The sequence below is a fragment of the Echinococcus granulosus genome, assembly GCF_000524195.1.
Source record: "Echinococcus granulosus chromosome Unknown EG_S00018, whole genome shotgun sequence".
NCBI lineage: Eukaryota > Metazoa > Platyhelminthes > Cestoda > Cyclophyllidea > Taeniidae > Echinococcus > Echinococcus granulosus.
Window position 1 is genome coordinate 953,622 of NW_020170398.1, and position 12,904 is coordinate 966,525.

The window sequence follows — 12,904 nt, forward strand, 5'->3', positions numbered from 1 at the left end:
AACACCATCGCTAAGGAAGTAAATCTTTGTTTCAGATACGCACAATTTTCCTGATATTTTAACTAGCCTGTATTCCCAGCAAAAAGTGGTCTTCAAATAGCTTTCTCCTGTGCAAACTTGCAATAATTTCCTCAAGTTCTTAAACTGCACTAAAAAATTTGCAAAAAAATTTACTTTGGCAAGTAGTTTTCTTTTCCCTTTTTGCTCAATCGTCAGTACTGTCAAACACGCGCTTTTGTATGAAAAGTGAAAAATGTACCAGATAGAACGGTTAGAAGCAAAATTTCGGCTGCACTTGCATTAAATGATCTAGAAAACCGTTCCATACTGATTACTTCTAGGTTATTTGAAAAAGGATACTCTAAGCATATGAGACTGTGGAGAAGGCACGATTCAAAATCTTGCGACTTGAGTGTAATCCATGACATCCTTGACCTTGGCGCAGAAAAGAAGTAAAGCATTGTTAACCTTATAACATTTATTTTGCATTTGATAAGATACAAAGTTAGCATTATTCTTACATTTATGGAAAATAAAGGAAGATCACTTACCTTTACTTTGGTGGACATAAAAGCAAGACCTCATCCTCTTAGATGGCTTTGGGTTTAGAGACAATTATTCGTGTTGTAAAGTAATTCCTAATATTTGCTTTTCAAAATCCCGAATACATTTGCTCTCATTTTTAACCTCCCTTTGTTCCACATGGTATGGTTGAGTTAATTTTGCAAATTATGCCAGAGGATATTTGGACCTGAATGCACTATTTTACCTTTTAAAAGAAAAATGAAAAGCTGCTTACCATAGTGCCTACTTTCGAGTGAGCAGGGCTGCCAATTTTTAATTAAAAGGTGTAATTAATCAGAGACCATTCAAAAAAAACGAAGTGTTTGGGTGAGCAGTGCTGCTTAGGGACACTTGGCGGTCTAATTACCATGTTGCCGCTTCGTCACCGCAGTCTTGCTACAAAAAGAGTTTGATTAATTCCTACAGAAAGAAATAAACGGGTGGCTTAAAAAGGTCGCAAAAGTAAATTAGGAGAAGGCACATTTAATGGCACCATAAATTTGTCAAAAGCAAGGAAATTAATTTAGGTGTCATTATGCCCTGCTTTTAAAAGCCCCTTTTTTACCTCCAAATCTCAGAATCTGTCCTCTATTATTTACTCTGATTCTCAGTGTTTAATATATGCTAAACCGAATGCGTTTTACCAAAAAGAATATGAAAGACTTGTAGGGTGAAAAACTGTGTTTTACTTCTCTCCTTTGCTCCCGCATTGAGTTAAAGCTCTGCAGTCTACAGGGTCCATTTTCTAGTTTGGCGCGCTGTGCCCATTCATAATGCACAACTCCTCTCCCCGTGTTTTCGTAAGGGCATCGCTATTCGCTCGGACAGACCCTCCTCACAAATTCTAATTTGGTCGCCATGCAAAAATGTGAAGCAGAAAAGAAACGAGGACGAACTCTGCGTGACTAGATTTTTTCACTGTTTTCACTAACAACGATTTCCTCTCTTTCCCTAGGGGTATATTACCAATCTCTTAAAAATTCCGAGATAACATTTGAAATCTGGCTTAATGGCGTGGTATCCAATTGTGGCATATAAGAGACTCCGAAATGAAAGTCTAACCAAAGGATTCAATTTCATCTCTTACTCCTTATTTCTCAAAATATGACTCGGAAATAATCTACTCAAACAATTTAAGAAGTGCTAAAGTTACCATTAAATGTTGCTTTATTAGCCCACTCTCCACCCACAAACATCATTTCATGCAACGAGGTATTTACTTTGTAGAAATCAGTTAAAACTTATTTATGAGACGTCATCCCTTTTACTGCCTACTCGAATACAATAAAAACAAGTAATTCGTTTGCTTATGTTAGAAAATATTTTTCGAGAATAGTTTGAGTGGAACTAAGGGAAGCGTAGAGCATTCTACTCAAAATTAAGGTGGTTTAGGATTTTCACAGTTTGTGTACAATCTAAACAAATATTTTCAAAACCTGCTGGAAATTCTTTGTCTTCTCACTTCTACAAATTCTAACTCTCAACTCAGTTTTGGAGCTCTAAGGCGTTTGCTTAAGTAATCACTTTCAAGCAGCCCGCCCTACTCTGAGGCATCCTCACTAACAGAGCGCCTCCAGTCTCGAGAAAAAGAGAGGAAAATTAAAATTTTTAGGGATCGTCAGTTTTCACAAAATTACTATTTCCTTCCACTCTGTATTTGAAACCCTTGCATTCCTGTATACAGCATGAATTTATCCCTCATGCTTGTATGCAAGAAAAAATTTCCCTATTTGTGATGGTATCTACCTTGCAACAGAAATGTCGAAGCATTCATGCTTCATGCTGAGCATGTCCGAGTTTGTACGTGACCGAATATGAATTATTACCCTTACGGAAAACAGCCATAACTCATTTTGTTCAGTCACTAACCTTCACTGACCAAACATATTTTAAGACTTAATTCATCAACTACCGCGCTAATTTAGGTGACAGGTCAATCAATGATCTGCCACTAATCAGACAACTGCCTGATTAAATGGATTTGACTAGTCAGTGTGTTCTTCGCTGTCTTGTTTAAAAAGAGTGATGTTTTGTCACTTGGCCTTTCCGTGATAGTCTAATTAAGCTTAAGGGAAAAGACTTCACTTCAGTTGGATCAAATTTAGGTCTCTCTCTCACCCAATCACACACAGCTAATTTGTACCAAGGCCAATTGATACCTAAAAAACGAAGCAGCCATTAAATAAGTAGCCGAGAAAAAATAGCCCTTTGCTCCCATAATTTTAGTGCATAGGAGGTGCAAAGTATTTTTTTTACGAGAAATGAAGTTAGGAGGATTTTGAAGGGGAAATGAAAACGTTGACGCATCAAGCACAACCCCACTTTATGCCAGTTGACAGCTCGCTTCGGAGCAATAACAGTGCCGTGGATTCCTCTGCAAAAACAGGTCTTTCAATCAAGCAGAACCTTCCGATATTATTTTAATGAAAGACTTGCTATTGTGGCGGTAAAGCAGGCGTTGCGAATAGCCAGCGCACATACCGCAGATCAGTCCAGTCCAGCCCACATACGTCGTCAGATCAAGATTACAAGTGGCAGGGGCTAATGCATCCATCCACGGAAGCATGTTTCGCAAAAATTGCAGGCTTTAAATCCGAAAGTGAGGACTAGTGAAGAAAGCTACATGGACTGCGGCGCATGTTGATGATGTACTCAGTCACACTGGACCTTCGAATTGTGTCAACGTGGAGATCACGGAAGCAGTGTTTCTTCTCCCAATCCCAAGTCAATGGATTTATCCCTGTCATGGCTCAGTCGGCAAGTGCAACGCCTGATTCTGATCGTTTGATGGCTGGGTACATAATCCGTCGTGAAGTGGGGCAGGAGGTGGGTCACTCTCTGGCAGCACTGAACGCATCGTAACCATTCATGCTCAGGTTCTGCTTAGTCCCAGCATGGTTTGCACGTACTGCCTGGATTCTTGTGTCAATAGCTTTGAGATTTCTAATAAACACTGAAAATAAACGTACAAACATTTAAAGTCATGAAATATTGCCGATTTCTATTGTGCAGTCCTAATTGCTTATTTGACTTTGTTGTCATAAGTGCCACAGGTTACATTGACGAGTGGCTCCTTTCGCAATTCCATGTTTTTGCTTTTATAGCTCTACTACGAGTTGGGCGAGCCAAGTGAGATGTCCGCAACAACATGCCGCGTCTTGTTCGCCAGTCTCGGCGTGCCAACACACGTTTCCTGCATCCTCATCCTCCTCATCGCCATCGACCGATATCGTAGTGTCCGCTTCCCCACCGTCTTTACCTCATCCTCTGTTACCAGTGCCTCGTCTACCGGTGGTGGGGGCAGTGTCGCCACTGGGTCAATGCGTTCCAGCACCGCGCTGCTACTCGTTCTCCTCAGCATTCTTTTCAGCCTTCTCGCTGCGTTTCCTGTAGCCTACTACACAGATGCTCAGCAAGTCTCAACCCAAACCTTCGTCAACGATCTTAACGTGTCGATCTCTCCCTCCACCACCTCGTCTCTTGATACCGTTGCTCCAATTGCTAACGATATGCAAGGTATGGAAGGCATTTACTTTTGAACACTGCCAAATTTATAATTCCATTAAGAACTTAAGTGAGTGCCTCCACAAATTAAGTAGGATTAAAAAATCCTAGAACAATGTGCTTTGCTTCATCGCCTGTGCTGAGAGTTTGATCTCTGCATGCTTTCACTACTTTGACGCACGTCTTGATTCTAAACTAAAATGACTTACCCAGGTTCCACTGCACATAATTATACGAGCAGAAATATCCAAGCCCTATTGCTCCGGAAGTCCCTTCAGCTCAGCACACTATTTGAATTGTTTGTGTTAGTCAAAGGTTGCCTTTCGTCGTGGTACCCTTTGTGACCCAACTTTTGCAGATCGGAATTTCATCTGAACAATTGTGATTCATTCATCAGTGCCACGGAAAGCTCGCTCCTTGTGTCACTTTACGACAGGGCGTCCATGTATAGGTCAAGCTGTCAGAATGAATCCCTAGACTTTGTATTTGGAAGGGAAGCACGACACCCGAAATCTTTACTGACAGATATACAACAGTATGTTGGCACTTCATAAATGTCCAGTGTGATTGAGTACATCATTAACTTGCTCTACTCTCCACGGAGCCTTCCATATCCGTTCTCGTTTTCAAATCTTACATAATGGTTCTCGTGAAACAACTGTCTTCACCAGGTACTCTTCCAATTCGTAGATGCATTCGCATTTGCTATCTGTCATCTTAGTTAGTTATATCCCGACTGAACTGATCCGAGGTAAGTGGGCAAGTCAATGGTAGCACCAGCATTAAATAATAACGGCCGCGAAGCACGAATAGCGAATCCGAAAAAGTCAAATAGCTGCAATGCGGACATCTTATTTTTCTTTTGTTCTTCCGTTCGTATCTTCAGTTACGTAACGTTGCATCCTGTGTGAGACATATAATAAAAGTGCTTTTATGTCGGGCTTTTTAAAATGCAACTTAAAAATCGTTTATGCGTATCCTCAGGATGGTTCTGCTAACAACTAAGCTGGTTTCCTCCATAGTACCGGAGACTGAAGCAGTGAGGACCTCGAGACAGACGTAACTAAACTTACACTTCTGTGAAACATTTACCCACCCTCTTGGAGGGTAGTGAAGCTGAGCCATATATGCGCTTGATATCGAGGTTGACATCTTAATTTACATTCAGGAATTGCCCAAAGACAAACTGCTGATGCCAAGACCTCGAAGGTGTGGACGTGGTTATGATACTCCATGTTTGGCATCCCCATGCTTCAATCTGTTCGAATTCGTGGGGAATACTTTATTTCTTTGACGCATTCTGAACACAGATTGGCAGGTTTTATAGACAACTCAGTCCATGTTCCCTCAACTTCCACTGTCTCCTCTTCTAGGCAAAACAAAATTCCCGGACATGTCAGGTCCATTTTGATCGACCGTTTGACTTGATACAAAAACTGCTTGAAGGCTTCAATCCTTATTGACATTTTCTGGTCAAAGTGGGGTTGATCTGACCTCGCCAAATAACCCAGTCAACCTCATCACTTATCTTTTAGTTTGACTAATTTATTGATAATTTCTAGACCCTACTTTAATCAATTGCTCGAATTCAGTAGTATGTGCAAGGCTAAAATCTATTTAGTTTTATGTTCTCATCTTTTAAGTGTTTGGCGCATAGTGAATGGCAAATCAAGTTGACCTCTGCCTATTTTGAATTAAAAATTGTTAAATATCTGAAAATTACGTGACAGCATCATTAACTTCCTCTCTAGTCACAAATTTTTGATTACTGCCTTTATAATTCACAAGACTAATGTTACTATGAAACGGATAAATACGAGACTATTTCCCATCTTATAAAAATAAAGGGAATTTTGTCGATGCAGCTAGATAACTGGGAATGATCTAAGATTGCTAGTACTAGCCAACAATTCAGCATTGGTTTCCTTTTATTTTATTACAGGGTAGCAGCTCATATCTTGTAATCCAGACAATTTTGAAAGCGATTTTACAAAGATTGGTACTTAAAATAATGCACCAAAGAACAAAAATTAGAATTTCGGTTTAATTGCGTCTTTTTTGAGGCCATCACGGCAACTATCTAACACGGTTTGTCACAGTTTGTAATAAATGGAATTTTACGAACCCAAATTCCTAAGGCGTGATGATTTCATTAATTCCATGGGCGTTTTTCTGGATAGCCATAAAATGGAGCACGAATTAGATGAACACTTAAAACAAGTCCCGGACACAACAAGCATCCACACAAGCCGTTTTAAAAACCGAAACATCCTCCCTAAAGTGGATTGCGGCTCTTCGCCTTTTTGTTTATTCATATATCACTTGAACAGACAACAGGGGAAGTCAGAGGTGTCACATTTCTGCATGCGGTGCTCAGTTCCAGCAGATAAACAAGATGATAATGTAGCCTTTATATCCCTGCAGCATTACATATTTCTAAAAGGATAAGGATCGGTTGATATTCATTTACAAAAAGTGAAAAGGGCGATCAGAAAAAGACAATTTTGTGCACACCACGAGTAGAACATACGGAGGATGGAAAAAAAGAAAGGAACGAATAGTATCGAGCAGGAATACTTGATTACTGTAGGTTTTGTATTGCTAAAGACCAAATTCTTCTCTTTCCGGATTCCGCTGAGGAATTGTGATTGCTGTTGATTATGTCCTCTACTTAAAAACGGAATTTTTATTTTGCCTTGAACCAACCCACAAGAAAATGATTTTTCTTCCCTTTCGCTTCCGGGAAAAGGATTCCCCTACAAGGATTTGCTTACTCACTATTATCCACATTAATAAGGGAAAAACCTGATTAGGCTAATTTTATGAGCTTCAGTTTATGTGGGTGAGCTTGGATTTTGTTGAATTCTAGGCTAGAAGAATTAGGGGCCATGGGCTTCAATGCGGACGTCCTTATTCGCAGACGAGTAGGAGTAAGCGGGTTGGTATGGCGCATGCGTACGTGACTAACGGCTGTCTAATGGGGATCAGAGGAGGCATTAACTGGTTCCAGCCGTGCCTATTTGTGACATTTGATTAACCTTGATTTTCTTGTTATACTGATCAAGAAGGAGGAACTGGGAGAGAGAGCAACTTTTGGGGAGGTTTTAAAATGTAGAAAATGGAAAGAAGCATATTTTCTAGGGTGGCCAATTTTCACACCAAATTTGCTCCCCACTTACTTGTCATTTAGTGCGTATTTGTGCCAACTCCATGACATATTTGTCGCCCCATGGAAACAAAATCAAAAACACGATTTAAAACCCTAAATTTAAAATGCATTTATAAATAACTGACGTTCAGATAAATGAGTTAAAAGTGGTGGGTAAGTCGGACCTTTCGAATTAATTCTTCGTCTCCTTAATGACCTTTACGAATAAATTGGGAATTTTATGTTTATACATTTGGCACAGTGTAACTTCCAGGTTCGGAGTTAATTTGCACTTTTTTAAACTTAAAAACTTTTAATACCACCAAAATTGAATAAATACCCAATTTTTACATTTCAACTTCAGGATAAATTCTCAAAGGTGGGAAGCACTTTGAACACGTCACTTTTTCGACTTCTCTAACCTGCCAGGAAGTTGTGTAAAAACGGAAAGTTGAAGACTGCATTATACACATTGAAAAAAACAGCTGCACTACGTGGTGAAGCTGCAAGTAGAGGCTACAGATTATTTGACAACAGTTGAAGTGAATTAAAAACTAAGGAGCACTTATTTTGACTGATTTGATAGAAACAACCTACATTTCTCACCAAGGCAAAAGTTTGGATTAAAAGGCATTGACGAAGGTGGAAGTGGGCCCAACGTGACTGTGTTCTTTGGCTTCCTAAACATTGTATTCATATTTGTCTGACAGGCAGTATGCACAACACCCAAGCATATAGGTCCCACTGGGTTTTTTTCCTCCTAATTCGAGTTGAGTACTTATTTTCCTGTGCCATTACCCTGCTAGTACACTTGTCTGTAGATAAAAATTGGCCGTGGAAAAAGCTATCATACCTTGCTCAAATGAACCTCCAAATAACAAAGACCCTATTTCAGACTGGTGAGATAAAGGCACTTGGCTCTTGCTATTCGGATTGCATTTATAACCTAAAATGGGCACTGTTTGGCTATCATCAAAGGCAATGCTTAAGGTAAAAGATGAGGCAACAAATTTAGCTTTGTTGGGCAATCTTTGCTTTGTAATTTCTTTCTGCTTCCCATTTTTTGGGTTTGTGGTTGCAGAAGGTTGGTTGGATGAAGCCATCTTGCAACGTAGGCTGTGAGGGTTTGCATTGCAGTTTTAACAATTGAGACTGTGTCAGCTTACCTGTGAGATACTGCACTATGTTGCGGTGAACCGCATTAAATGGTAAAGGTTTTAATCAGGAGCAACATTTGTTTGCAGCTTAAGTTTTCTTTGTAAAAATTAATGTTGAGAGAGCATTATGCTTTTACTAAAAAGAGTCACTTTGTCAAACCCAACAACTTTTAACTTCGGATTATCAAAAACCGGTCTGCCAAAAAGATTTTGGGGAATATCATCTCCGTCTCATTAATTTCAGTGACGAAGATGACAAAAATGTCTGATATGAGCCGGTGCAATTAGTATAAAGTCATTGTGGAAAGCGGGTGACAATTCAATGCAATCGTGGACGTTTTTATTAACTCAATGTTGAGGGCACGCCATACTGTGCGTTGCAGCCCGTCTGCTGGCTGACTGCTCTGTGATGGAGAATAGACTTTATGCTTCTTGAATTTTGAGTGAACTGGGGCTCATTGCTTTCCATGTCCAGGGTATAAATCACTTCCACACCATGAGAAATCCATATCTGCCTTCCCTGTGAGTGTGGAGGTGGACTGTGGATGCAGCTGTTCAACTGGTAACTACGGTTGTGGTCTTCCACCTAATAAGAGAATGTATGCTAGAGGTTCCATACGACTATCCTTACTTTGAGAAACAGTCGAGTTTGGCAAATTAGTCAGTGATGGAACCGTCCTATTCTTTGTTTTTCCCTCATTATTATATGCCACTTCACCACTAGTCTGTGGCCACTTCGCTTGCTTCTAGAGAAAGAGCATTGTGTTAAGGTATAATTTTCGGCAAAATTTTTGTCTCATGGAAAAATAATGTCCCACCCATAATGGGGCACTACCCCCACAGTCGTGGAGTATGATTTCAAACGAAACTGAAGGATATTCAGCAAGACACTAATGAATATTGGCACACACTCTTAAAAAAGTAAGTTTTAACAAAAAGAGATTTGTTGGACTCTCGAAACTCATGAAGTGAGCTTTCAAATACCGCAAAACAAACGCTGAGGCTTGCGTGCTTCGACGACACTCTTTCAACATTCTTTTAGCTTTTATGTACGGATTTCAAAGTTTGTTTATTTACACTTCAAGTCAGATTGCCTATCCATAATTGGAAGTCAATTCAATGCGTAGTGCTCCAAAACCTGACCGTTCCAACGGGGATCTAGCAGAGGAAGGATTTGAGAAATTGGCGCCTTTTGCTACCTAGACAAACCCCACTTCCCAATGTACTGCGTGGAGCAGTGGCCATCTCCACTGCGGCGTCTCATCTACTCTGTGCTGGTGGTGATCGGTCAATTCCTCACGCCCCTCATTGTCACCCTCATACTCTACGCCCACATTGGCTGGTGGCTCGCACACCGTCGTGGTCAGCTGTACCGCATGCAGAAGACCTCCACCAGTCACATCCAGCTGGCTGCTCGACTGGAAATGCGTACTCGACGTACCCACCGCATCCTCGTAGGCATTGTGGCGTGTTTCGCTGGATGTTGGACACCCTGGACACTCTACTCTCTCTACTTGGAGTGCACTGCCTATGCTATTGCTGGCGTACCCGTCGATGAGATGGCAATGGTGGATCCGGGCAGTCAGGATGTAGCCGTAGATGCAAATTTAAAGACGACGGATCTGGTTCTAAAGGTGAATTCCCAGCGCCAATGTTTCTGTAATTGAATCGTCATTTCTTTCGAGTGATTAGGCTGACCTTGTTCAATGAAGACTTTTTTGCAACGCTGCATACTCCCTAATAAATTAAAAACACCAGTTACATACCTATTTAATTTTAAGTGAAAATTGAATCATACAGATGATGAATTTGTTCTTTATCCGTCAAAATGCGAAATTACATGGCATAAGCGTCTTATCTTCATTTATTTGATTAGTGGTTAAATGATAAAATGACCGGAATACTGCTTTGTTGATATAATGGAAAGGGGTCTGACGTATTTGTCGATAGCGTGTGCTTTATCCTCATCAAAAAGCATATAACTGCATCTGTTTAAAGCCGAAAAAGTGCCAAATTAGCTGCAAATGGTGGGAACGGATACGAGAACGACGTGATTACCCTAGTAATGGCGTATTTACGTGGTCTGGCATCTTCCGTACGGTTAACTGGTTTTTAGGCGCGTAAAGTTGGATCCTGTCGAGTTCCAACTCCGAGTAATCAGTGTACGAGGATCTCACTGCTGAATAGCACTGCGTTTGCCTACGTGGTTGCTTGTCAATGTGTTGACGTATGTCAAAAAAGAGAGAGTGGTTCCACACTCCATGTCAATACGCCTCGTTAAGGAGTAATTGGATGGATTGAATGCCATCGCGACCTTCTAGCACATCTGGGTTGCATTCACGTAAGAGACAGCACATTGAAAATCGGGAGAGAAAGGTGTCTGAGTTCGCAAGCCACCCTAGCATTTCAATTATACCATCAGCTCTCCTTACTTTATAAGCCTACTTTAGGCAGAAATTTACTAAATTTTACTTTGGTTTTAGCCTTCATATTTGCTACTCACCTACAAGGGCAGATAAACTTGTCTTTATTCAGATACGAATGTATGTACACTCTCAATACTAAACACCTGATTACCGGTGTTCAGGCCAGTCTTTACCATCTTCGCGGCTCTTTGTGGGAGGACTCGCCATCTTCCAATCACCAATGTGTGTAGGGCCGTTGCCGTAGATGTGAAAAAAAGAGTCGTAGCTTGATTCATATGCCTTAGCATTTTATCTGTGAAAATATTATGAATGTTAGTTTTGACTTGCAGAGGTACTTTGCAGTCCCTTAATCTAAAACCAGCACTGTTCCTGTTTCAGTTGTTCGCACTAAGTTCAACATGTGCCAATCCCTTCCTCTATGGCTGGCTCAACGAAAATATCCGCAAGTCTATCATCCGAAGAACGGGACTGTGCAAGAAAAAGTCCACGCATCACGATCAGACCACCGTCATCTCCATGACTGCCAACTATTCTCATATGGACAAGGCCACCTCAAAACCCCACTGTCCTACCAACCGCAAATCTCACCCCTGAACCTGATTGTTATGAATGCTGCTATGTACAAAAATATTGCATTTGGAGGGAAGGGAAATTACGTAGTCTTTTGCTAATAATTCAGCAGATCTGTCATTTATTTTTGCGGGTTAAAGATGTGAAGAACGCAGCTATGGTGTGCGTGTAATTTGGGAATCTGTGATGTGCAGAAAATACATGACAGAGAGAGAGATGGTTGGCCAAAAGGTTAGATGAGTGGCAGTGAAGCGATTTATGTCTTGGAAGTGTAGGGTAATGAATGCTAGCTCACTTAAAGAATCCAGTAACACAAAAAGCCATTCCACCTCTCTGATCAATCTGTCAGCCAGCTGTCGGAGTCCACGATGCAAGGAATGGCATGATTTTATTGTACCAGTGGAGGAAGTGGAGAATTTACTAGTAGTCTTTTAGGCTTATTGACATCAGCTAGTAAAGGCGTTGTGATTTCCTAGCCATAAGCTTCGAGACTGACATGCTTAGCCTTTACCACAACTTTCCTTTCCACATCATGATGAAGAAGAGGGGATCTCTTCTCCCTTACTTGATGTACACACCTTTCTTTTGGTTAATGCATTTCGCTTTGAGACCTTCTGCGATGGTTATGCAACACTTTGACTGGTTTGTAGTCGAGGTTAAGCTACCATCGTACAAGCCTACCAGCTGGAAATACAACTGGAATATTTATTTGGCAGCATGGGTGTGGGTGCTTACAACAAGAGCATCATGGTGACGAGTACGAAATGGGCACCATAGCAATGATCTGAGGCGTCTCAATGCTTCATGAGTCAGTTGAAACAAACGCACACATTTTACAAGTTCCTACACATTATAAGCAGCCACTACACCGGGTTGTCATCGGTAACCGTACCTACTGTAAACGTTTTTTGATAGGCGAACTAGACAACTCACTGTAAAATTATTGCCAATACGTGCTGTTAATCCCTCTCAAGGGAAAAACATTCCCAACTAAGCTGCCCACTTCGTTTGCCGTGTTTATTCGCCGAGTTGCTTGAAGAACAGCGAGAAAGGGGATTAGAAAGTGAATTACGAACCTGTCAGCATTTCGTTAACAAGACGACAGGAAATGTTGGTGCATTTAACGTTGGATGCATGGTACCCTGTGTTCGTGAAAGGGGTTATACGCATGCTATAACAAATTAATTTGTAATGATTCACGTAGACGTCTGCGACAAAGACGATATCCAAGTACAATCTACAATATGGAGACGAAGTTAGAAGTCGAATTAGAGTTGCGATTGGAGATGAGGTTACGTTTGTTTACATCCTTATTATATAATTCAGAGTTTTTTGCCACCTTTAGCTGCTCCTAGCGATTACATAGGCAAAAGTGCCTGAAAGAGAGAGCAAAGGTGGGCTTGTCACAAAGCTTTTCTGGACTGAGCCCACTGGAATGTGCGTCGCGAGGACATCGTGATGCAGGATTGGTGAAGTGCTGACAATGTTGAGCCTTCAAGAGGTCACGAGGAGGAGGAAAGTCAGAGCAATGCTTA

At 40.9% G+C, this 12,904-nt stretch overlaps 1 protein-coding gene across 1 annotated transcript; it reads left to right on the plus strand. All coding sequences in view use genetic code 11, as the record gives it.

Moving 5' to 3' along the window:
• Positions 1-3,210: 3,210 nt before the first annotated feature.
• Positions 3,211-11,393, plus strand: EGR_03510 (Pyroglutamylated RFamide peptide receptor; the record flags this gene model as incomplete). Its single annotated transcript, XM_024492759.1, has 5 exons — positions 3,211-3,390; positions 3,669-4,080; positions 9,577-10,007; positions 10,490-10,600; positions 11,178-11,393. The coding sequence occupies 5 exons, from the start codon at positions 3,211-3,213 to the stop codon at positions 11,391-11,393; spliced, it is 1,350 nt and encodes a 449-aa protein (XP_024352892.1).
• Between the last annotated feature and the right edge of the window lie 1,511 nt (positions 11,394-12,904).